Source organism: Callithrix jacchus, chromosome 3 (genome assembly GCF_049354715.1).
Source record: "Callithrix jacchus isolate 240 chromosome 3, calJac240_pri, whole genome shotgun sequence".
NCBI lineage: Eukaryota > Metazoa > Chordata > Mammalia > Primates > Cebidae > Callithrix > Callithrix jacchus.
Window position 1 is genome coordinate 191320683 of NC_133504.1, and position 24180 is coordinate 191344862.

The window sequence follows — 24180 nt, forward strand, 5'->3', positions numbered from 1 at the left end:
AAGGCACTGCCTCTCCCTCGGCTAGCCCGGGACTGGAGCCAGAAGTCAGCGTTTTGAGGTCGAGGTGGGCGGATCACTTGAGGTCAGGAGTTCAAGACAAGTGTGGCTAACATGGTGAAACCCCATCTCTACTAAAAATACAAAAATTAGCCGGGCGTGGTGGTGCACGCCTGTAATCCCAGCTACTCGGGAGGCTGAGGCAGGAGAATCACTTGAACCCAGGAGGCAGAGATTGTAGTGAACTGAGATTGTGCCACTGCACTTCAGCCTGGGTGACAGAGTGAGACCCTGTCTCCAAAAAAACAGAAGTCAGTATGGTTTGAGGACTAAGAGGCAGCACCCTTTGGGAATGTGGGTGGCCGTGGGAGGGCGCTGGATGTGCACATGCCCCGGGGATGACCTTTGTGACTGTTTCCGCAGATCCGGGAGACAGGGGAGAGGCCCAGCAACGAGGAGATCATGCGTTTTTCCAAGTTGTTTGAGGACGAGCTGACCCTGGACAACCTGACGCGGCCGCAGCTGGTGGCGCTGTGCAAGCTGCTGGAGCTGCAGTCCATCGGCACCAACAACTTCCTGCGCTTCCAACTCACCATGCGGCTGCGCTCCATCAAGGCCGACGACAAGGTGAGCGGCCACGCCCCACGCCGCAGCCGTGGCCTTCCACGTCTTTTCTCCTGGTGACAAGAGCCGCCTGTCCTTGCTGTAGAAGCTCTGGAAGGTGCTGAATGATCAAAAATAAGCTCACTAGGAGCCTTGCCACCTTTGCCACTTGCAGGTCGCAGATCCTTTGAAGATGGGTGTCTTTTCTCTGGCAGCTTCTCGGAGGGTCTGTCTGTGCTTGGATTTTTTTGTAATAACGTGCCGAGGTGTGTCTGTCTTCCTGCTTACTGATGACAGTGCCTCCGCGCCTCTCTCCTCTTCTCGGGGGCCTCGTCGAGGGTCTGTTTGCCCCTTTGCCCTGTCCTGACCATCCCAGCGCCTGTGTGTTTCCCACCCTTTTGTGCTTTCAGGGTACTGCTCTCCTGGGTCTGACTACTCTTCTTTTTTTTTTTTGAGACAGAGCTGCCCAGGCTTGTTGCCCGGGCTGGAGTGCAATGGAGCGATCTCGGCTCACTGCAACCTCTGCCTCCTGGATTCAAACGATTCTCCTGCCTCAGCTTCCCAGGTAGCTGGGATTACAGGCATACACCACCATGCCCAGTTAATTTTTTGTATTTGTAGTAGAGACGGGGTTTTGCCACGTTGGCCAGGCTGGTCTCGAACTCTGGACCTCAAGTGATCCATCTGCCTCAGCCTCCCAGAGTGCTGGGATTACAGGCATGAGCTGCTGTGCCTGGCGTGATTACTCTTTTTTTTTGGAGACGGAGTCTTGCTCTGTGACCAGGCTGGAGTGCAGTGGCACCATCTCAGCTCACTGCAACCTCCGACTCCCTGGTTCAAGTGATTCTCCTGCCTCAGCCTCCCGAGTAGCTGGGACTGCAGGTGTGCACCACCACACCCAGCTAATTTTTGTATTTTTAGTAGAGATGGGGTCTCACCATGTTGGCCAGGATGATCTCGATCTTTTGACCTCATGGTCCAGCCGCCTCGGCCTCCCAGAGTGCTGGGATTACAGGCGTGAGCCGCCGCTGGGCCAATTACTCTTTTATTCATATTAGGAGCTCTTAATTTAAGATTTCGGTTCTCAGATAAAAGTTTTTGTCTCCTTATTTGTTTTCTTAAACGCACTAACCCTAGTTCATGTCAATTGCACTAACCCTCATTCAGGTCAGTCGCGCTCACTGGGTGGGCGTGGGTCTTTTCTTCTGGTTTTGTTCATCAGGTTGTTTTTCCTGAAGGCAGGCATTGTCTGTGGAAGAGGTTCAGGGCAGTGTTGACCTCTTCCAGGAAGGGCCTGCCTGCATCTCTGGTAAGCAGGTTGAGGCCTGGTTGTTTCCACGAATCAAGGCAAGGCCATGTGAGGAGCCTGCATCCCGCCCTCGCCGGGGCACAGCAGGCACCACAGCCCTTGTGGGGATGATGTCAGAGAAGGCTGAGGGCGCCAGCCCCTGTGGTGTCAGTAGAGACCAGGCAGGGGGCTTGAGCTTCCCTCTCACCTGACAGTGTATCGGTTGCACTCCCCCACCGCTGGGGTGGCCTTGGGGGCCCAGTGGAGACTTGGGACTTTAACCACTGTCCAGCAGAACAAGGCCATGTCCACTGTGGTGCCAGTGGGAGCCAAGTGGGACACAGTGCTGAGGTGCTTCTGCTCTCCTGCCGGGAGAGGCACCTGTGAGGGCCGGAACTCCCACCCACCCGCTCCCAGCAGTAGCAAGCAGCACCGCTCTCCCGGGGGTGTCTTCGGGGGCTGGGCGGGGAGTCCGCACTTCTCCTGAGGCAGCGCTGCAACCACTCTTACAATGTGCCTGGGATTTAGCTTGTGGATGTGAGCAAGTGACAGCATGGAGAGGTCAGTGCCATTGAGAGAAACGTGCTACCCCCAGCTCCCCTGTCACTCGGCTCCATGAAGCCGCCACACGCGTGGGGAGCAGGAAGCTGGTGGGGACTGTGCCTATCTACCTTGTGTGCTGCAGGTGGAGATGGGTGTGGCTGGGCAGGGAGGGAAACAGACGTGAGGGTTTTTGGTTGGTCCGTGAAAGCTGGACCACAGGGAGCTGGAAACAGCCTTGGCCTTGTTAGCTTGGCCCTGGGATTAATAGATTCCAGATCAATTGTGCAAACTCTGTGCAAATTAGAATACCCACTGCCCATGCCACCACACTCTAGAGGAGGTCAGCTACAACAAACTGGAAATCAGATCCAGATTCAAGAAGCAGGAAGGTGGAGAATGAGAAAAGGTAACACCTGGTACCAACCCTGAGGTGACAGGTCAGAGGCCCTGCACCCTGGCCTCAAACAGCCACAGTTTCAGAAGCCAGTGGGAAACACGTGAAAAATAGGTCCTGGCAAAGAGAGAGAAGAAAAGATACTAAGATATTATCAAATATTAATAATATTAAGAGAAGATATCAAGGTCAGGCCCAGTGCTCACGTCTATAATCCAGCGCTCTGGGAGGCCATGGAGGGAGGATGGCTTGAGCCCAGGAGTTTGAGACCTGCCTGGGCAACATAGTGAGACCCCACCTCTACAAAAATAATAAAAAGACAGCTGGGCGTGATGACTCCAGCTACTCAGGAGGCTGAGGCGGGAGGTTTGCTTGAGCTGAGGAGGTTGACGAGGCAGTAAGCCATGATTGTGTCACTGCACTCCAGCCTGGACAACAGAGGGAGACTCTTGTCTCTTAAAATAATAATAATATTGGGGCCGGGCGTGGTGGCTCAAGCCTGTAATCCCAGCACTTTGGGAGGCTGAGGCGGGTGGATCACGAGGTCAAGAGATCGAGACCATCCTGGTCAACATGGTGAAACCCCATCTCTACTAAAAATACAAAAAATTAGCTGGGCATGGTGGCGCGTGCCTGTAATCCCAGCTACTCGGGAGGCTGAGGCAGGAGAATTGCCTGAACCCAGGAGGCAGAGGTTGGGTGAGCCGAGATCGTGCCATTGCACTCCAGCCTGGGTAACAAGAGCGAAACTCCGTCTCAAAAAAATAAAATAAAATAATAATAATAATATTAATAGTACCAACAACAGTTTTTAAAAGAAGAACCAAATGAAAACTTAGAGCTGAAAAATACAATAACCAAAATGAAAACCTGAGTGGGCTCAACGGCAGAACGGAGAAGGTGAGAGAAGCGGTAAACTGAGAGATGATGGTTTATCTAACCTGTTTGGACAGCAGACCACCGGAGCAAAACAGCGTCTTTACCATTAGGGGAAAGCAGTAGGAAACATCGAACAGGGCCGGAGCAAGCGCCCACCATCTGTGTTATCTGCTATTCTGGGGGGAAAAGGACAGAAGCAGGGCTGAAAAAGTACCTGAAGAAACAATGGCTGGCTGAAAACCTCCCAGGCTCCGTTAAAGATGTGAAACTGCAAATTTCAGAAGCTGAGTGAACCTGAATAGGATAAATCCAAATAAATTTACACCAAGACACATCAGTGTCAAAGTAATGAACCCTGAAGACTAATAGTTTTTTTTTTGGCAGAGTCTGGCTCTGTTCCCCAGGCCGGAGTGCAGTGGCACCATCTCGGCTCACTGGAACCTCCACCTCCCAGGTTCAAGTGATTCTCCTGCCTCAGCCTCCTGAGTATCTGGGACTATAGGTGCCTGCCACCACGCCTGGCTTTTAGTAGAGATGGGGTTTTGCCATGTTGGCCAGGCTTGTCTCCAACACCTGATCTTGTGATCCACCTGCCTCGGCCTCTTAAAGTGCTGGGGTTATAGGCATGAGCCACTGCACCCAGTGACAAACAGTTTTTAAGGCAGTGAGAGAAAGCCATCGTGTGTGTGTGTGTGTGTGTGTGTGTGTGTGTGTGTGTGGTGGTGGTGGTTTCATTTATGAATCCCAGGTCTTTTTTTGGTGGGGGATGGTGGAAGATGGGGTCTGGTTCTGTTGCCCAGGCTGGAGTGCAGTCTAGTGGCCCAATCTCAACTCACTATACCCTTGACCTCCGCAGCCCAAGCCATCCTCCCACCTCTGCCCCCCGAATAGCTAGGACCACAGGCATGCGCTGCCACACCCGCCCAGTTTAGTTTTTCTTATAGAGATGAGGTCTTACTGTTACGCTGCCTAAGCTGGTCTCAAACTCCTGGGCTCAAGTGACACTCCTACCTTGGCCTCCTAGAATGTTGGGATTATAGGCATGAGCCACTGTGCCCGGCCAAGAACCACATCTTTACCATTAGGGGAAAATTGAATGCCAGTGGGTTTCTCATCAGGAACCGTGGAGATCACAGGAAGTGGAGCATTATTTCTCAAGTGTTAAAAGAACTATCAACCCAGGATCTATAACCAGCAAAGATAGAGCAATGAGGGGGAGCCAAGGCAGTGTCAGACAGAGAGAGGGAAGCTGAGACTGTCACCGGCAGACCGCCACCAAAGGAAGCTCTCCGACCAGAAAGGAGACGGGAAGATAGAGCGCCTCTCCCAGCAAGCAGTGAGGGTCGGCTCGGTGGGCTGCGCTCTCCCTGCGCCTTCTGCAGACGGTGCGGGTGGAGGCAAAAGCTGAGACTCAGGACAGATGGAGAGGAGGCTTCAGCTCTTGCCTCCGTGGGTGGAGCGCCGGCCCCACTGCACTACGGTGAGCTGTGTTCGTGGATTATATATGGTGATCCCCAGAGCAGCTGAAAATGCTGCAGGGAGACCCCAGACCACCAGAGCAAAATCAAATGGAAGTCAGCCAGCCCACAGGAGGACAGGAAGAGGAAAGCAGCTTCATTTCTGCTAAACAGGAAGCAGCCCAGCTCAGCGGGCAAAGGGTTCAGCTAAGGAAGGCACACCTGTTGCGTGGCAGTCAGACGCCTGACCTGGCGGACCCACAACACCCCGATAGGTCTTCAAGGAACCCCAGCGGTGACAGCCTGCATGATCAGAGAGCGCTCTGGGTGACAGCTGCAGGCATGGAGACAAGCGTGTCTGTGAGCGGGCAGTGCCGGGAGCTGGGGAAGGCAGCCTCCGTCTTCCCTGGGTGGCTGCTGTGTCTTATTGCTGTTGGCGAGGTGTCATGCCCAGAGAGACATCTTATGCATGGGAGCTCTGTTACCTGTTACAACTAGACGAGTGTGCACAGTTACATCAAGTTTAGTTTTGGAAGTGGAGATGGATGCACTGCCTGCCCCACAGGGTGCTTGTGAGGCAGAGTGGACTCTGAAATGGGGGCCCTGCTGCAGAATCCTGGCGTGGGAGCCCTGTTGTGGGCGAGGTAGCAGCGGGCATCTGCCTAGCAGTGACTGTCATCCCTTCTCCGTGTCTCTCTTCACTTGCTGCTCCCTGTATGCCTCTGTACCGGGACGCCTGTTTACTTTTCCATTTGGGGTCACCATGACCTTGGGCTGAGTGGAAGAGGGGCTTTTGGGGTATGAGGTCAAGATGCATCTTTGGAGTGTCTGGTTCCCCTCCCTCCTCCTTTTTCCATACTGGGTACCCTTTGCAGACGGTGAACTATAGGAATCAGCAGAAACAGCAGGTAGTAGGAGGGGCCAGGGTGGGGCTGGTTCTGCCACCAGCAGCACAGAGGGTGGAGGTGGACTTCTTTGTGTCATGGGCTTGGTCATAGCCATTCTGCACTCCCCAAGATCCTGACCCTCTGTCACGGGGTTCCAGTCACTTCAGACCTAGAACTGGGCTAAACCTGTTAGCCATTCACTCTGGAGGGTGTTCGCATAGAGACCGTGACCCACCAACGACCGTCCCGGATGAGAAGTCACTGCTTTGTTTTCTAGCTGATTGCTGAGGAAGGGGTGGACAGCCTGAATGTCAAGGAGCTGCAGGCGGCGTGTCGGGCACGAGGCATGCGGGCCCTGGGTGTCACGGAAGACCGCCTGCGGGGCCAGCTGAAGCAGGTGCGTGCGTGCTCACTTTCTGCCAGACCAGCATGGGCTCGGGGGAAACTGCAGCCTCCTGAGGCCACCTGGAGGCTCTTCCCAAACTGGGCGGACCTGGCAAGGTGACACTGTGACTCTCTGGGGACAGCTGGGAAGTTTGGGCTGTTTCTCGCCCTTCTGGTCTTACCACACTCACACACACCCCGTGTTCTCTCCTTTCGTTGCCTTTTGAATATTGCTTTGATTTTTCTTGTCTGCTTTTTGTTGATTTTAGACCTTAATAACTTACTATGTTGGTTATCTGTAGTCAGATGAGGACTGGAGTTTGCCTCTGAGATGTGGGATTGTTTACATTTCGACTCTTTAAACTGGGGCCGTGGAAGGTTTGGGTGGCATGACCTGGTCTAACTTCTGGAGCCAGCTCTTCTCTTGGCCACACCGTGAACAGGTGCCTGGTTCCCACTGCCATCACATCGAGTGGCTTGTATGTCGGGAAGTGACAGCCCCGGCCGCTCACCCTTACATGGAAAGGATAAGGGGTGCAGGGCTCCAGCGTTTCCTCCCGGCTGTCCTGGCAGTGGTGTGCCCTTCTTGGCGGGCTTTTCACACAACCTGCAAGTGTAGACGAAGGTGTGTGAACACACTTCCACTCTTGATGCAGACAGTGTTGATGGCCTGGTTCTGTGGCAGGTGCACCTCCCACTGTCACCCCTTGCCTTCCACAGCTGTGTCTTCCATCTGATTCCCCTGCAGAGCCTTCTCTGTGTCTGGCCTGGGTGCTGACCTCCCTGGCACTCTGCCCAGCCTTCTGGAGCTCAATGGGGACATGGGCTGCACACAGGGGTGTCTGAGCAGGGGGGCAGGTGCCATCCCTACCCAGGCCCCTCGGCCCCCAGGGGAGTCTGGCTCGTTGGAGGCCTGCATATTGTGTGTTCACACTTTCCTTGTCTACCCACCTCTCCTCAGCTTTCTTCTCTTAGGGTTTGTTCTCATGTTTTGCCCTGTGTTCACTTTGTCTAAAACATTGTTAGTCTTTCTTGCCCGTTTGAAGATTGTCTTGGTGTCACTCAAGCAGCCAGCCCCAGAACCTGCCCTGTGCGGGGCCTGTGGGCCCCCAAGTGCTGACCGGCCTCGATGATGCTGCCCCGCGGGCCTGTTGTATGTCGGCCTCGGCTGGTTTCGTTTGTTTGAGACAGAGTCTTGCCCTGTCACCCAGGCTAGAGTGCAGTGGGGTGATTTCTGCTTAATTTCACCTTCGGGTTCAAGCAATTTTTGTGCCTCAGCCTCCCAAGTAGCTAGGACTACAGGCGCACACCAGCACCACCATGCCCGGCTAATTTTTTTATATTTTTAGTAGAGACGGGGTTTCATCATCTTGGCCAGGCTGGTCTCGAACTCCTGACCTTGTGATCCACCTGCCTCAGCCTCCCAAAGTAACCTGGGCTGCTGACCCCCTGAGCCTCTCCGGTGTTGGGTTTACTAACGCAAGAGCATCGGGTCACACAGCAGAGCAACAGGTAGACCTTTCAGAACTCGAGACACCGTCTTCTCTGAGAGCTGTTCTGGTGATGAGGGGTTGGCCTGCTGTGGTAGCGGCAGGGTTGGGGCTGCCCCTTTACTGAATCTGGCCTTGGCTGCAGTGGCTGGACCTGCATCTGCACCAGGAGATCCCCACATCTCTGCTTATCCTGTCCCGGGCCCTGTACCTCCCGGACACCCTGTCGCCGGCCGACCAGCTCAAGTCCACACTGCAGACCCTTCCGGAGATTGTGGTGCGTGCTGCTGGAGACCCTTTTACTTCATCTCTTTGTGGGTGGCCCTCTCTTCCGGGGTAGGGGGAGACGTGCAAGAGCACTCATTCCTCAACCATGGGCGGAGAACCCCCATCCACCCAGCCTCCCTCCCGCCCCCTCACTAGTGCCCCCACCCAGACTCCTGTCCCCTCCCTTCCATCCCTCTCACCAGCCCCGCACCTGCTGTCTCCCGCACGTGGTACCGACCTGGCCACATGCTGGCTTCCAGGGGTCTGTGCCTTAGCCCTCGGAGCTGCGCCAGTAGCGCCTGTGCTCCTTCCCTGCATGTCAGGAGTCGTTGGGTGACCACAGAGGGCAGTCCAGGGGCCTCCCAGCAATTGCGGGCAGCACCAGTGCAGTGCCTTCTGTCCCTTGTGTGTGACGCCCAGGTGGTGACAGTGCTCAGGGATATGGGGCAGAGGGCAGAGGTTAGGGGCAGCAGGGGCCTCTGGTGGCTTCTGGGGCTCACCCACAGGTGCACCCTCTTCTGAAGGCAAAGGAAGCGCAGGTGAAAGCAGCCGAAGTGGAGGGCGAGCAGGTGGACAACAAGGCCAAGCTGGAGGCCACCCTGCAGGAGGAGGCAGCCATCCAGCAGGAGCACCTTGAGAAGGAGCTGCAGAGGCGCTCGGAGGCAGCGGTGAGTGGTGGCCCTGCTCCACGGGGCGTGAGGCTGTCCCAACCCCTCCTCCCTAGAAACCCCCACGTGCCCACAGGCTTGGCCGCGCCATTCTGTCCTGCATATTTATTTCTCCCTGGAGTGGTCAGGGAGGTAGGGTCCCTGGGTGTGGGGGCTGCAACTCTGACATGGGGACTGCCTGATGGCCACAGTGGTGCTCATGGGAGAGGTAGCTTCGCCATCTCAGAGGGGCTGGCTCAGCACATGGCAGTGTCTGCCTTCTCCTGAGGTCCTTGCTGTGAGGGGTGCTGGCGGAGCAGCCTCAGGCTCCCCCAGGCTCTGGGCCCCTCTTCAACGTGGGCCCTGTGGTCCTTTGGGTCCCATGCATGGTGCCCACCCATAGGCTCAGCCTCCTGCTCTGCAAGTAACAGGGCAGCGTGGTGGAGTCATGGGGAGACCAGAGATGAGTGAGGTACTCTGGCCTGCTCCTTAGAGGGCCTCAGCTGACCTGGCAGCTGTATGGGACCTCCCTGGGGACATCCTGTGGCAGGCGTACTGCCGGTTGTCACCTGTAGCCTGCTTCCAGGGTGGCCTCTGCCATTTGTGCTGAGCGTCAGGTAGCCGGAAGGCTGCTTCTGTGTGACAGCGCGTACCGGGCTGGTGTCACCTTCCTTTCAGAAGGATCTTGAGCTTGAAAGTGTGGAAGCCGCTCCCCGAAGGGCAGGGGCTGAGCCACAGCCAGAAGTGCCTGACACAGTCCTGCAGTCAGAGACCCTGAAGGACACGGCCCCCGTGCTGGAGGGCTTAAAGGTAATGAGATGGGTTCTGGGGCCCTGGAGGCTGAGGGCGTGGCCTGGCTCTGTGGACAGTTGTGGGGCAGGAATGGGGTCAGTCTGGCTGGGGCACTTGTAGCCCTCAGTGCGAATGAGATGGTGAAGGGGTTGAGGATGACGCCAGTGGACCCCTAGGAGGCTTGGTGGTTGGGAAGAGAGTGAGTCTGGCTGGGCTCTGCACTGTGCCTGTGTGTGTGGCAGCTGAGCCCGCCATGAACTTGGCACCCTGGCCCACAGTGTAGCAGGTTTCAGGCTCCCCCACCCTGTCAGCTTCCCAGGCAGTGGAGGGGAGTGACAGCCAATGTGGTACCTCGAGGTGGAACTTCCTCCGCAGGCCCAACCTGGGATCACATCCTGTGGAGTGATCTGGGCTTGGGGCATCTTCAGACCCCCACGCCAGCTTGTGAGGTGCAACCTCCAGGCTCCTGTGCCTTCTACGTGGGATGCCTCCTGGTACCTTTCATCTTGGACTCGCAGGCTGGAGTGCAGTGGCACCGTCTCAGCTCACTGCAGCCTCAGCCTCCCAGGTTTAAGCAACTCTCCTGCCTCAGCCTCCCAAGTAGGTGGGAGTACAGGCGCACCACCAGGTACAGACCTGGCTAATTTTTCTATTTTTAGTTGAGATAGGGTTTTACTATGTTGGCCAGCCTGGTCTCAAACTCCTGACCTCAAGTGATCCACCCGCCTTGGCCTCCCAAAGTGCTAGGATTACAGCTATGAGCCACCATACCCAGCCTTAAAAAAAAAATTTTTTTTTAAACTTTTTAGTTCGTCAAAAATAAAAAAATCAGTAGGTCGGGCGCGGTGGCTCACACCTGTAATCCCAGCACTTTGGGAGGCCGAGGTGGGTGGATCACGAGGTCAAGAGATCGAGACCATCCCGGTCAACATGGTGAAACCCCGTCTCTACTAAAAATACAAAAAATTAGCTGGGCACGGTGGCGCGTGCCTGTAATCCCAGCTACTCAGGAGACTGAGGCAGGAGAATTGCCTGAACCCAGGAGGCGGAGGTTGCGGTGAGCCGAGATCGCGCCACCGTACTCCAGCCTGGGTAACAAGAGCGACACTCCATCTCAAAAAAATAAAAATAAAATAAATAAAAATTTAAAAACCCAAACTATTTTGTAAAAACGATTGTGATCACATGGGATTTGTCCAAAAAATACAGATTGGCTTAAATTTTTTTTTTTTGAGTTGGGATCTCACTCTGTCGCCCAGGCTGGAGCGTAGTGACACAGCCTCAGCTCACTGAAGCCTTAACCTCCCAGGCTCAAGTGATTCTTTTGCCTCAGCCTCCTAAGTAGCTGGAATTACAGGCACCCACCACCGGCCTGGCTAACTTTTGTATTTTCAGTAGAGACGAGGTTTCACCGTGTTGACCAGGCTGGTCTCAAACTCCTGGCCTCAAGTGATCCTCCCACCTTGGCCTCCCAGAGTGCTGGGTTTACAGGCATGAGCCATCGTGCCCGGCCAAGATTTTTTCAAATGTAATTTCTATATTAACAGACGACATTAGAAAAGTCGGAACAATCAGTAGTGCAATTTCCATATTAACAGGCAAAATTAGAAGAGCCAGGAATGATTATGTCGGTAGCTGCAGAAAGAGCATGTGGCCGAGCCCGGTGTCCTCTCCTGATACGCGGGTGTCCTGCAGGTGTGGGAGCTTTCTCAGCCCAGTCAAAAGCATCTGCAGAAACGCCTCCCGCAGGATGACTGTTCCCACTCCGAGCTCAGCATTGGCCTGAGGGTTTCAGTCAGGGCAGTTGGATACAGAAAACAAAACCGTACACATCAGAAAGGAAAAAGGAAAAGTCTTTTTTCACAAATGGTGTGAAAAATCAATTGTGCTTCGTTCTGGTAATGAGTAGTCAGAGGAAGACGTTTGCAGAGTATGGCATCCCCACTAAGGAGACTCAGCCCAGGACAAGAGTCGCACTGAACACTCACTGGTGACAGGAGACCGTCGGGGTTCAGGTTCACACATAATCAAGTCCGTACTGTGAATAGCTGATGCTGTGAGCGGCGCAGCCGGCCGCCGGGACAGCCCAGCTCTTCCTCTGGCTCACTTTGTTGTTTGTCCCTTTTTATCCCAGGAGGAGGAGATAACCAAGGAGGAGATTGACATCCTCAGTGACGCCTGCTCTAAGCTGCAGGAGCAGAAGAAGTCGCTCACCAAGGAGAAGGAGGAGCTGGAGCTGCTGAAGGAGGACGTGCAGGACTACAGCCAGGTGGGTGGGCTTTGCTCCCGGACCGGGGCTGCAGGAGTACCCAAAAGTCTTACCTCATGCTTCCATCAGATACTCGATAAGCGGGGCCAAGAGTATTTGGAGAGGAAAGCAAATTATAAATAAATCTTATTCAGTCACTTTTTCATGGCCGTTCTGGCTGGACCAGTCTTCTAGGATGTGGCTGTGTGCCGTTCTGGCCACAGGTGTGTGTACGACTTTTTTTTTTTTTTTTTTTTTTGAGACAAGGTCTTGCTCTATTGCCCAGGCTGGAGTACCGTGGCACAATTTCAGCTCACTTCGACCTCCGCCTCCTGGATTCAACAATTACTGTGCCTCAGCCTCCCAAGTAGCTGAGACTATAAGCATGTGCCACCACATCCAGCTTAATTTTTCATATTTTTAGTAGAGACAGGGTTTCACCATGTTGACCAGGCTAGGCTGGTCTTGAATTCCGGGCCTCAAGTGATCCACCCCTCGCCCTCCCAAAGCGCTGGGATTACAGGTGTGAGCCTGCACATCTTTTAGTTTTTTTGTTTTTTGTTTTTTTGAGATGGAGTTTCGCTCTTGTTACCCAGGCTGGAGTGCAATGGCGCGATCTCGGCTCACCACAACCTCCGCCTCCTGGGTTCAGGCAATTCTCCTGCCTCAGCCTCCTGAGTAGCTGGGATTATAGGCACGCGCCACCATGCCCAGCTAATTTTTTGTATTTTTAGTAGAGACGGGGTTTCACCATGTTGACCAGGATGGTCTCGATCTGTTGACCTCGTGATCCACCCGCCTCGGCCTCCCAAAGTGCTGGGATTACAGGCGTGAGCCACTGCACCGGTCACATCTTTTAGCTTCTTAACATGGGAAGGTGTCTCACGAAGAGTTTGGTCACTCTGTGGTAAGATCTTATTCATGATTACCCAAAAGTGGCTTTTTTTCCTTCCATGGTGATTTTTTTTCTTTTTTTGTAAAGATTACTTTCTAATACAGGTTTTTAAAACAGACTGTTTTTGGCCAGACACAGTGGCTCACGCCTGTAATCCCAGCACTTTGGGAGGCCGAGGCGGGCAGGTCACCTGAGGTCAGGAGCTCAAGACCAGCCTGGTCAACATGGTAAAACCCCGTTTCTACTAAAAATACAAAAATTGGCCGGGTGTGGTGGTGTGTGCCTGTAGTCCCAGCTACTTGGTAAGCTGAGGCAGGAGAATCATTTGAACCTGGGAGGCAGAGGTTGCAGTGAGCCGAGATGGCATCACACCATTGCACTCCAGCCTGGATGACAGAGTGAGACTCCGTCTCAAAAAAAACCAAAAAGCTGTTTTCATAGCTCTGCTGGAAATCTGATTTTTCAGTTGACAGAAATAATTTGCCATTTCTGGATTTATGACAGCCCTTGGGTTCTCCACCAGATGTGAGGTGCTTATCACCAGCTCAGCCTGTTCCTCCCCTCCCCTCCCCTCCCCTCCCCTCCCCCATTCTTCCTCATGGTGTTTACTAAAAAACAACTTGGAATTTAAAAAGACACTTAAGGTTGGGCACTGGTGGCTCAGAATTGTAATCCCAACACTTTGGGAAGTCAGAGCAGGAGGATCACTTGAGCTCAGGAGTTCGAGATCAACCTGGGCAACACGGTGAAACCCCGTTTCTGCAAAAAAATGCAAAAATTCGCCAGGCATAATGGCACTTGCCTGTACTCCCAGCTACTCAAGAGGCTGAGGCAGGAGGATCGCTTGGGAGTTGGAGGCTGCAATGAGTTGAGATCGTGCCACTTTACTCCAGCCTGGGCGACAGAGCAAGATCCTCCAACCCTGTCTCAAAGAACAAAGACATTTAGTTTCCTTGATTAATTCATTCACTTCATTTTTTCTTGGAGAATGTGAAGGAAATTGTGATTCACAGTAGAGTCTGTGTCCTTTGCTGGCAAGGCAGTGTTTGTATAAAAACAAGAAATCTATATGCTAGAAATACAGCTTTGTAACTTTCTCTGGTTCCAATTAATGGGTTTAATTACCTTTGCAAGTTAATTTAGTATCACCTTTTTTGTTTTTGAGATAGGGTCTCGCTCTGTTGCCCAGGCTGAAGTGTGGAGTGGTCTTGACTCTCTGCAGCCTCGACCTCCCAGGTTTAAGTGACCCTCCTGCCTCAGCCTCCGGGGTATCTGGGACTACAGGCATCCACTACCACACCTGGCTAATTTTTTGTTTGAATTTTAGTAGAGATGGGATCTTGCTATGTTGCCCAGGCTGGCCTCAAACTCCTGTCGTTAAGTGATCCTTCTGCCTTGGCCTTCTAAAGTGCTGGGATTACAGGCATGAGCCACTGCGCCCAACCAGATTTTTTTTTTTTTTTTTAAGACAGAGTCTTGCTCTGTGCCCAGGCTGGAGTGCATTGGCGTGGTCTTGGGTCACTGCAGCCTCTACCTCCCGGGTTCAAGCGATTCTCCTGCCTCAGTTTCCTGAGTAGCTGGGTTTATAGGTGCCCACCACCATGCCCAGCTAATTTTTGTATTTTTTTTAGTAGAGATGGGTTTTCACCACATTGGCCAGGCTGGTCTTGAACTCCTAACCTCAGGTGATCCACCTGCCTCAGCCTCCCAAAGTGTTAAAATTGCTGGCATGAGCCACTGCCCCTGGCCCCCCTCCTTTTTTTTTTTAAGACAAACTTTTTACAACCAAAATCATTTTGTTAGGACTTGCAAGAGATCAAGAAGGAACTTTCAAAGACTGGTGAAGAGCAGTATGTGGAAGAATCTAAAGCCAGCAAGAGACTGACGAAAAGGGTACAGCAGATGATTGGACAGATCGACGGCTTGATCTCGCAGCTGGAGATGGACCAGCAGGCCGGCAAGCTGGCCCCAGCCGAGGGCGTGCCCACAGGGTGAGTGGGGCGGCAGGTGCGGGAGAGGGATCGGGGACTCACGTAGGGAGGCTGGTCATTTTGCTGCATCCGAGCTGGGCCCTTCTGGTTCCAAAGGGCACATCTTGGCCTCCACTTGGCTGCCTCTCCACCTTTCACCCAGCAGTCCCAGCCAGGGAGCCTCCAGGCATCTTGGTCTCCACATCCAAGAGCGACTCGTGCCTTCCGGGCCCTTCTTCCTCCTCCCACAGCCCTCTCCCCTCCTACTCCAGCCTCAGCCTCTCTTGGCTTCTGTCTCCTCCAGCCTCTCTCTTGCTTCTCCCTCTCCCTGACCCCACCCACGAAGAGTAATGACACCAGCTGAGGCCGGTGGCTTTCTCGGTGCCCCGCATGTCCCAGCTTCCTGCCACAGTGGCTGAGGGAGCTGCCATTGTGTGAGTCCCTTTTGGGTGAATGAAAACAGTTGTTGGGTAACAGCTGGTGTCCTGCAGGCTCCAAATCTCCACCCCCACACCCACAGTGTTGCAGGCGGGCTGCCCATGGCACCCTGCTCATGCTCTTGTTTCTGCTCTTGGAGGCCCTCACCTGCCCAGGGCACCACAGCCCGCATGATCATGAGTGCATTGCCAAGTGGCCCCAGGCCCGAGGACATTGCCCAGTCTCCATGGCCCCGGAAGGGCAGCCACCAAGGCGGCAGACATGCCCATGGAAACCCTCGACCCGGTGGTGTTTCTGTGTTTGTGTCCATGCTGGCTCTGGGCGCTCTTGGTGGCAAATTCAGGATGGGATCACCCCTTGGGGGTCCGAGCTGGGGGCTGCCCGGCTCAGGCAGAGCCACCTGTGTCAGGGCTGATCACTTGCAGCCACAGGTGTGGGCGGGACGGCTGCCCGTGCCACATGCAGGCTGTGCCCCCACAGGGAGAACGTCATCAGTGTCGCTGAGCTCATCAGCGCCATGAAGCAAGTGAAGCACATTCCCGAAAGCAAGCTCACCAGCCTGGCCGCAGCACTGGACGAGAACAAGGACGGCAGGGTCAACATCGATGACCTCGTCAAGGTGGGCCTCAGTGGGGACTGCGCGGGCCAGCGAGGTGCTCTGGGGTGGGGCGGAGGGGCTGCTGATTGCATACCTGGCACCCTGTGGGCAGATGCCCCCTCCTGTCGGGGTCAGGTCTGTCACTGCGACTGCCCCTTTAACCTGCTGCTCTCCTGTGAAACATCAAAAGTGATAAATTATTATTTGTTTGTTTATTGGGTTTTGTTTTTGTTTTTGTTCTGAGATGGAATTTCACTCTTGCTGCCCAGGCCGGAGTGCAGTGGCTCGAGCTCGGCTGGCCACAGTCTCTACTTCCTGGGTTCAAGCAGTTCTTCTGCCTCAGCCTCCCAAGTAGCTGGGATTACAGGCATGCGCCACCACACCCGGCTACTTTTGTATTTTTAGTAGAGACTGGGTTTCTCCATGTTGGTCAAGCTGGTCTTGAACTCCCGACCTCAGGTGGTCTGCCTGCCTCAGCCTCCCAGAGTGCTGGGATTATAGTCGTGAGCCACCGCACCCGGCCATAAGTGAGAAATTCTTGAGATTACAAACTCATCAAGTGTTGAGACAACAAACGCCTACTGGGCATGCATCTCACGGGACCCCATCCCCAGCTGGTGCAGCTGGTGGCATGGGGAGCCGGGGGGCGACAACACCTCTCAGGGACCCCCAAGGCTGGGCTGAGCTCCCAAGTGCAGCCACTCAAGGTTCCAGGGCAGCCCAGGAGACCCTGTCCCAGGATCCAGCCTCTGTGGGGAGGCCAGGACTGCAGCCTGAGCGGAGCATGCCCATTTTCCCAGTCACTGACGTCTCTGAGGGGAAGCTGCCTCCTGGCTCCCCAGTGCGTGCATCAAGTTAGTCATTTTCCAGACGTGTATTAGAAACATTGGCTGCTTTCTGTCAGTTCAGTTTAGAAGCGAGGATCAGACACATATGGCAGCCACTCTTCCCTTCCTTGTTAGTCTGGGTGGCAGAGTGGGGACAAGGTCCCTGCATGTTACCACACTCTGCCCTGGGAAGCCATGGCCCAGGTCCCTGGCCAGAGCAGGAACTTGACCCTGGCAGCCCCGCTGTGCTGTCTGCCACCTGCCAAGGTGGCCCCCTGGCTCCTTTGTCCTGTCACTCTGAGCCCTTTCCCCAGGGCCTGTGGCACCCCCTGGGGAACTGGAACTCTGAGGCCCCTGGGGCCCACAGGTAGCGATTGCGTGCTGCTGCCACCCCAGCCTGGGCAGCTGAGGGCACCAGCCCCTCCCACTACCGGAGGGCAAAACCGCCTGAGCCCCTCCCTTTCCCATGCGTGTAGGTGATTGAGCTTGTGGACAAAGAAGATGTTCACGTCTCCACCAGCCAGGTGGCTGAGATTGTAGCAACACTGGAGAAGGAGGAGAAGGTGGAGGAGAAGGAGAAGGCCAAGGAGAAGGCGGAAAAGGCGGAGAAGGAGGTCGCAGAGGTGAAGAGCTAGGCCCGCCGGCCTGGGTACCCGTCCTCCTGCTGTGCCGTCGCCCGGTGAGGGCCGTGAGAACGACTGCTTTGTGGTGATTCTTAGTGGCTCGTCTAACACTTTGGCTGGAATAAATTGGAGACTTCCATAATCAAGTAAATTTTAATTTTCATCATTCCATGGAGATTCAATCTGTCCGGAATCCCGGAACCCCTCCGCAGAATCATGTCGGATCCACACGGTGGTGTGGCCGCCACGGCCTCCTGGATCCAGAGGCAGCGGGCAAGGCCACGCCGGGTTAGGAAGGCACCCCACTGCGTGTGCCCTCATGTCTCAGCGTCCGACTGTGCTGCCCTGTTCCAGGGAGGAGAATGAGGACCACGTGGACTCCGCCCACACGGAGCTGGCAGCTGCGCCCACCCTCGGTGTCAGGAGACACAGCGCAGCGTCCTCAGGGCTGGAGATGCCTCCACTTACCAGTGGACCCTGATTTCTAGATTTCAGCCTCAGTGGACCTGGCTTCCCGCGCACTTTCAGTTGGATCTGGGTCACCATGGAGACGGAGGTGTCCGCCGTCTCCGTGGCCTGTGGAGAGTGAGGTCTTCCTGCTGGGCATGCCAGTTCTCGTGTGGGCTTTCCCTTGTGTATCAGAGCTCTTTCTTGACTTTATTTTCCCCTAATTCATTAAGCAGTCTGTTGGCAGTTTTCCCACGCTGGGCTGCCTTCCTCCCTCAAGGGCATTTCTGACCCAAGCCAGCAACTCCGTCACAGCCCTGGCCTTGGGGCTCCCTTGGGTGGTGTTTGGGCTGCGTTCCGTGTGGGCTGCAGTGGATTCACTGTTTCAGGGATGAGCCTGGCTCAGGGTTGGTGGGGCTCTGGAGCACATACGGGGTTCTTTGTAGCTTCTAATCCGAGGTTTACGTCCGGTGCGCCTGCGGCCGTGCACCCTTCTCACCTTCCACGGTGCTACAGGCTCAGGCCCTTGGGCTCCTTTAACAAGCAGGCTGGTCACCAAGGCATGACGATGCGACACAGGGCATCCCTGGGGGCTTCGAGGGCGACACCTCCAGTGCTAGGGCTTGCTCTGTGCCATCTGGGTGCAGCTGGCGGCCTCACTGCACTTGGCAGCACGGTCAGGCTGGCCAGGGCATGGGCACGCAGTGTCCTGCGGCCACCTCCACCCTCCTGCCCAGCCGCTGTGTCACACTCATCTTTTTAAGGTCAGGTTGGTTCCTGGCAAAAATGTCCCTCCTGGGGGCCTCCAAGCATAGGATTTGGAAGACAGAGGAATAGCACGGGCAGCCGGGAGAGCAGCTGCGCTCAGACCAGGCCTTCTCCATTACTTGAAGCTTCTCTTTGTTCAGCCATTGAAGAAACTTGACAAAATAGGAACAGGAGATATTTCTCAATTGTAAACCTTTGCACAGGGACAGTTGGCTTCTAAAGGCTTTCAGATTTCAATTATTTGAGAAGTTTGTTTTAGATCCTTAATGAATATTTATGAATTCTCTCACCATGTGTAAGTAGCCTGGTGTTCGTGCGTCTAAGTGTACTTGAGAGCAAGCCTTGTAGTTCCTGGGTGTGTGCAGACGCCTCCCTGTGAGCTGCATCCCGGCGTCCAGCTGCCCCGGCTCATCCTCGTCCTCACTGCCTTGGCTGGGCGCTGTTGACGTCCCGCTGTCTCCTCTGCCCCAGGCTCCGCATGGCCTTGGGAAGCCGGCTTGCCCTCTGGGTGCTGCGGGAGCTTGGCAGTGGGGAAGGCTGTGGTGGGGACCTTTGGTGGGGACCTTTGGCGGCTTCCTTGGCGTCAGCCGGGCTCAGATGCAGGCCCTCCCTCGTCATTCTGTGTGTGTTTTCTGTATGTCCTGACCTTTCTTCGTTGCAGCTAAGGGTGGTGTCCGGGTGCAAATGTAAGCAATGGTGGATCTGGAAGTAAGAGCTTTGTGTCATTATGTTCTTAAAGCATCGCTTCTCACACCCGCCAGTGCCTGACCCTCCGTCTTGGCCTTTTTCAGGAGCTGGCGAGAATGAAACTGGAATTCCTCACCTGGGAATTCAGTACTTCCTCTCACCCCCACTGAACACTCCCTTTTTTTTTTTTGAGATGGAGTCTCGCTCTGTCGCCCGGGCTGGAATACAGTGGTACAGTCTTGGCTTACCGGAAACTCTGCCTCTAGGGTTCAAGTGATTCTCCTGCCTCAGCCTGCTGAGTAGCTGACGTTACAGGCACGTGTCACCATGTTGGTCAGGCTGGTCTCAAATTCCTGACATCTGGTTGATCCACCCGCCTCGGTCTCCCAAAGTGCTGGGATTACAGGCGTGAGCCGCCGGGCCCGGCCTGAACACTCACTTCTAACGTAGGTTCAGGAATTGGCCGTGTGGCTTCCAGACTCCTTCTGGAATGTCACAATCTAGACTATATTGTAATGAAGGCCACCCAGCGGTGGCTGGCAGTGGGTCCCAGTGCCGGCAGGAGCGTGGCGGGAGGAGGCTCTGTCTTCATGCATCCTTCAGGGGTCCCAGGGCTGACTCCGCCTGAGAGCCCATCCTGGGCTGTGTGAAGCACCTTTTGTAGAAATTGTGTTTTTATTAAAACATCAAATCCGTGTTCCTGTAACAGTGTGGAGTACTAACGTTTCTGAACGGTTGGGCACACGGGAGTGAGTGGAACTGGCAGAGCTGTGCACATGGCTGCAAGGGCTGGGCTGTAGGGGCGGGTGTGGCCACGAGGCCAGTTCCAGAAGGAGCCTCGCTGTCCTTGGGGGTTCGAGTTCTGGGCCCCCTGTCCATGGGCACAGCCTTTGCCTTCAAACTTCCTGCTCTTCAGGGAGGGCCTGCAGGCTTGGAAGCCCACGTTCCCGGGAACAGAGTGCCCCTGGCCCATGGCTCTGTCACCCGGTCAGGCTCTCCCTGCTCTGGGGACCTCAGTGACTTCTTGGGAGTCCTGGGGTTAGGGGTTGGGACCATAACTGAGGGGTCACCTGGGAGGACCAGCTCTTCTGAAAGACTCCTTAGGCGGCTGAGGGGAAGGAGGGGCCTGAGTACTGCCCGAGGGAGTCCTGGGCAAGGCGGGACTTCAGGCTCAGCCCAGCCCACAGACAGGGCCCTGAGGGACACGTGGTGGCGTGGAGCCACGGAGGGCAGGCTGCAGCCTGCACCTCAGGGTGCTACCTACCTCAGCATGGCCTGGCCTCGGGAGTGGGTGGAGGGTGCCTGTGGCAGGATGGCGGTGTGGTGTCCAGCGCCCGACCCTTCTCGGTGGAAGGAGCCCTCCCACAGGTGCTTTGCCCACACTGGGACCAGGCCCTGTTGGCACCTCAGGCTTCTCTGTAGCACTGGCTGCTGGTTCATTCACACCAGGGGCCTCCCTCGACCCCTAGGCCTTTATTAATCAGAGGAAATGATGGCTCCACAGCTGGGGGGGGGGTGCCCACTCGTGGGGACAGCAGCCCAGAGCTGTGAACAAACCAGGTGCTGTTGGTGACCCCAGGAGCCACCAGCCATGGGAAGCCAGACCCCCACAAAACAGGTGCCCCTCAGCACTAACCAGCAGAGGGCACAGGCGGGGACCCTGCCAGCCTAGAGGAGGCCCAGCCACTAGAGGGGACCCTGTGGTGGAGTCTCAACTGTGCTGACAGCCGGGGTCTCTCAGGGCTCACCTTCTCATGGGGCAGGGGCAGCAGCTGGGAAGCCTCTGGTGGGCCAGCTTCAAGGACCAGCCTGGCCAGTGCTCTGCTGCCTGGGGTCTCTAAGGAAGTGCTCTGAGGAGGAGGGTCTGGTCCCCAGCACCTTCGCGGGCCTCTGTGCTCCCAGCGGCCCAGGTCTTTGGTCCCCAGCACCAAAGTCAGGGCCCCGCTGCACCCACCAGAGCTCCACCAGGGCCCTTGCTGGAGAGGGGCCTGAGGTTGTAGCAGGAACAGCTCCCCAGCCAGCGCTAGGGGGCGCCCCTAGCCTGTGCTCCGAGCCCCCTGCTCTGCCCGCCTGTTGGCCAGGTTCCCCCGCAACCCTGCGGGCCTCCGCCTGTTCCCTTCAGGCCAAAATGTGCCTCCCCATCCTACCACTGTCACCAGGTGTCCCAGGGCCAAGCCAGCCGCTGGGACCCAGCCCGGGGTTTCTGGGCAGGTGGGGACCTTAGGGACTGCCGCTTCCGCCAGGCCTGCACTGCCCCCACACACGCTTCCCTGAACTGGGTTGGGTTATTTGTTTTTTTTTTTTTGGAGACGGAGTTTTGCTCTTGTCACCTAGGCTGGAGTGCAGTGGTGCGATCTCGGCTCACCACAACCTCCTCCTGGGTTCAGGCAATTCTCCTGCCTCAGCCTCCTGAGTAGCTGGGATTACAGGCACGCGCCACCGCACCACCGTGCCCAGCTAATTTTTTGTATTTTTAGTAGAGACGGGGTTTCACCATGGTGACCAGGATGGTCTCGATCTCCTGACCTCGTGATCCACCCGCCTCGGCCTCCCAAAGTGCTGGGATTACAGGCTTGAGCCACCGCGCCCGGCCGGGGTTGGGTTAAACTCTTGCCTGCCCAGCAAACTCCCCCTGACCTGAAAGGTGAGTTTGGAGCTAGAGTATCTTAGAAGCCAGAGTGAAAGATCATGCGGCCCATGGCTGGGAAACCCTGCTCTCAGCCAGCAGAGGGGAGGATACCAGAGGGAGGACAGAAGAGGGAGGAGGATGGCAGAGAGGAGGACGGCAGACGGGAGGAGGACGGCAGAGGGGAGGACACCAGAGGGAGGAGGACGGCAGAGGGGAGGACACCAGAGGGAGGAGGACGGCAGAGGAAGGACAGCAGAGGGAGGAGGACGGCAGAGGGGAGGATACCAGAGGGAGGAGGACGGCAGAGGGGAGGACACCAGAGGGAGAAGGATGGCAGAGGGAAGACAGCAGAGGGAGGAGGATGGCAGAAGGGAGGATACCAGAGGGAGGACGGCAGAGGGGAGGATACCAGAGGGGAGGACAGCAGAGGGAGGAGGACGGCAGAGGGGAGGACACCAGAGGGAGGAGGATGGCAGAGGGAAGACAGCAGAGGGAGGAGGATGGCAGAGGGGAGGATACCAGAGGGAGGACAGAAGAGGGAGGAGGATGGCAGAGAGGACGGCAGACGGGAGGACACCAGAGGGAGGAGGACGGCAGAGGGGAGGACACCAGAGGGAGGAGGACAGCAGAGGGAGGAGGACGGCAGAGGGGAGGACAGCAGAGGGAGAAGGATGGCAGAGGGAAGACAGCAGAGGGAGGAGGATGGCAGAAGGGAGGATACCAGAGGGAGGACGGCAGAGGAGAGGACAGCAGAGGGAGGAGGACGGTAGAGGGGAGGACACCAGAGGGAGGAGGATGGCAGAGGGGAGGATACCAGAGGGAGGACAGCAGAGGGAGGAGGATGGCAGAGGGGAGGACACCAGAGGGAGGAGGATGGCAGAGGGAAGACAGCAGAGGGAGGAGGATGGCAGAGGGGAGGATACCCGAGGGAGGACGGCAGAGGAAGGAAGATGGCAGAGGGGAGGATACCAGAGGGAGGACAGCAGAGGGAGGAGGATGGCAGAGGGGAGGATACCAGAGGGGAGGACAGCAGAGGGAGGAGGACGGCAGAGGGGAGGATACCAGAGGGAGGACAGCAGAGGGAGGAGGACGGCAGAGGGAAGACAGCAGAGGGGGGAGGATACCAGAGGGGAGGACAGCAGAGGGAGGAGGATGGCAGAGGGGAGGATACCAGAGGGAGGACAGCAGAGGGAGGAGGACGGCAGAGGGAAGACAGCAGAGGGAGGAGGATGGCAGAGGGGAGGATACCAGAGGGGAGGACAGCAGAGGGAGGAGGATGGCAGAGGGGAGGATACCAGAGGGGAGGACAGCAGAGGGAGGACGGCAGAGGGGAGGATACCAGAGGGAGGACAGCAGAGGGAGGAGGACGGCAGAGGGGAGTATACCAGAGGGGAGGACAGCAGAGGGAGGATGGCAGAGGGGAGGATACCAGAGGGGAGGACAGCAGAGGGAGGAGGATGGCAGAGGGGAGGATACCAGAGGGGACGACGGCAGAGGAAGGAGGACGGCAGAGGGGAGGATACCAGAGGGAGGAGGACGGCAGAGGGAAGACAGCAGAGGGAGGAGGATGGCAGATGGGAGGATACCAGAGGGAGGACAGGAGAGGGAGGAGGATGGCAGAGGGGAGGATACCAGAGGGGAGGACAGCAGAGGGAGGACAGCAGAGGGGAGGATGGCAGAGGGGGGGATACCAGAGGGGACGACGGCAGAGGAAGGAGGACGGCACAGGGGAGGACACCAGAGGGAGGAGGACGGCAGAGGGAAGACAGCAGAGGGAGGAGGATGGCAGATGGGAGGATACCAGAGGGAGGACAGCAGAGGGAGGAGGATGGCAGAGGGGAGGATACCAGAGGGAGGACAGCAGAGGGAGGAGAACGGCAGAGGGAGGAGGACGGCAGAGGGAGGACAGCAGAGGGAGGATAGCAGAGGGGAGGACACCAGAGGGAGGACGGCAGAGGGGAGAAGAGCACAGGAGCGACCCTGGCGGAGCCCAAGGCAGTGGGGCACGGGTCACCTGGCCTGGGAGGGTAGAGCTAACCTGGAGGAGGGCCCGCCTGTATAGCCCCCAGGGGCCCATGAGGGCTTTGCTTACTTTTGGTTCCATGTAGGCGGGGGGGGGTGGGGGGGGATACCCAGAAAGCTCCCCAGTTGACCGGGAAGGCAGATGCCAGGGGTAGGGTGAAGAGACAGGATCCCCCCCCACCACCTCAGGAATCCACGAGCTGGGAGCAGCCAGGGCGGTGCACCCCCCAGCACCCTGCTCCCTCTCACCAGGCCCCTCATACACAGTCCTCGTCCTAGGGGCTCCCAGACCACCAGTGACCTGCGGGGCTGTGCGGCGCAGCTGGGACCGCCCGGCGGCCAGTGACCCCTCCCTCCTCTGTCCCAGAACGACTGGATGAATAGAAAGCACACAGTCAGG

The 24180-nt window shown here is 56.3% G+C and overlaps 1 protein-coding gene across 5 annotated transcripts in view; it reads left to right on the top strand.

Annotated features, from left to right (window-relative positions):
• The window catches only part of LETM1 (leucine zipper and EF-hand containing transmembrane protein 1), a 42100-nt gene extending 22265 nt beyond the window's left edge, over positions 1 to 19835 (top strand). For 3 of the 5 annotated variants that reach the window (XM_035294315.3, XM_078367728.1, XM_002746046.6), the window contains exons 6-14: positions 421 to 624; positions 6326 to 6445; positions 8068 to 8199; positions 8714 to 8857; positions 9515 to 9646; positions 11763 to 11897; positions 14575 to 14762; positions 15660 to 15798; positions 17081 to 19835. In XM_035294315.3, coding sequence (XP_035150206.2) covers positions 421 to 624; positions 6326 to 6445; positions 8068 to 8199; positions 8714 to 8857; positions 9515 to 9646; positions 11763 to 11897; positions 14575 to 14762; positions 15660 to 15798; positions 17081 to 17239 — 1353 coding nt within the window. In that variant the 3' untranslated portion in view covers positions 17240 to 19835. The remainder of the gene's footprint in view (positions 1 to 420; positions 625 to 6325; positions 6446 to 8067; positions 8200 to 8713; positions 8858 to 9514; positions 9647 to 11762; positions 11898 to 14574; positions 14763 to 15659; positions 15799 to 17080) is intronic. The other 2 variants (XM_078367727.1, XM_035294313.3) reach the window with 1 other exon arrangement.
• Positions 19836 to 24180: the final 4345 nt, after the last annotated feature.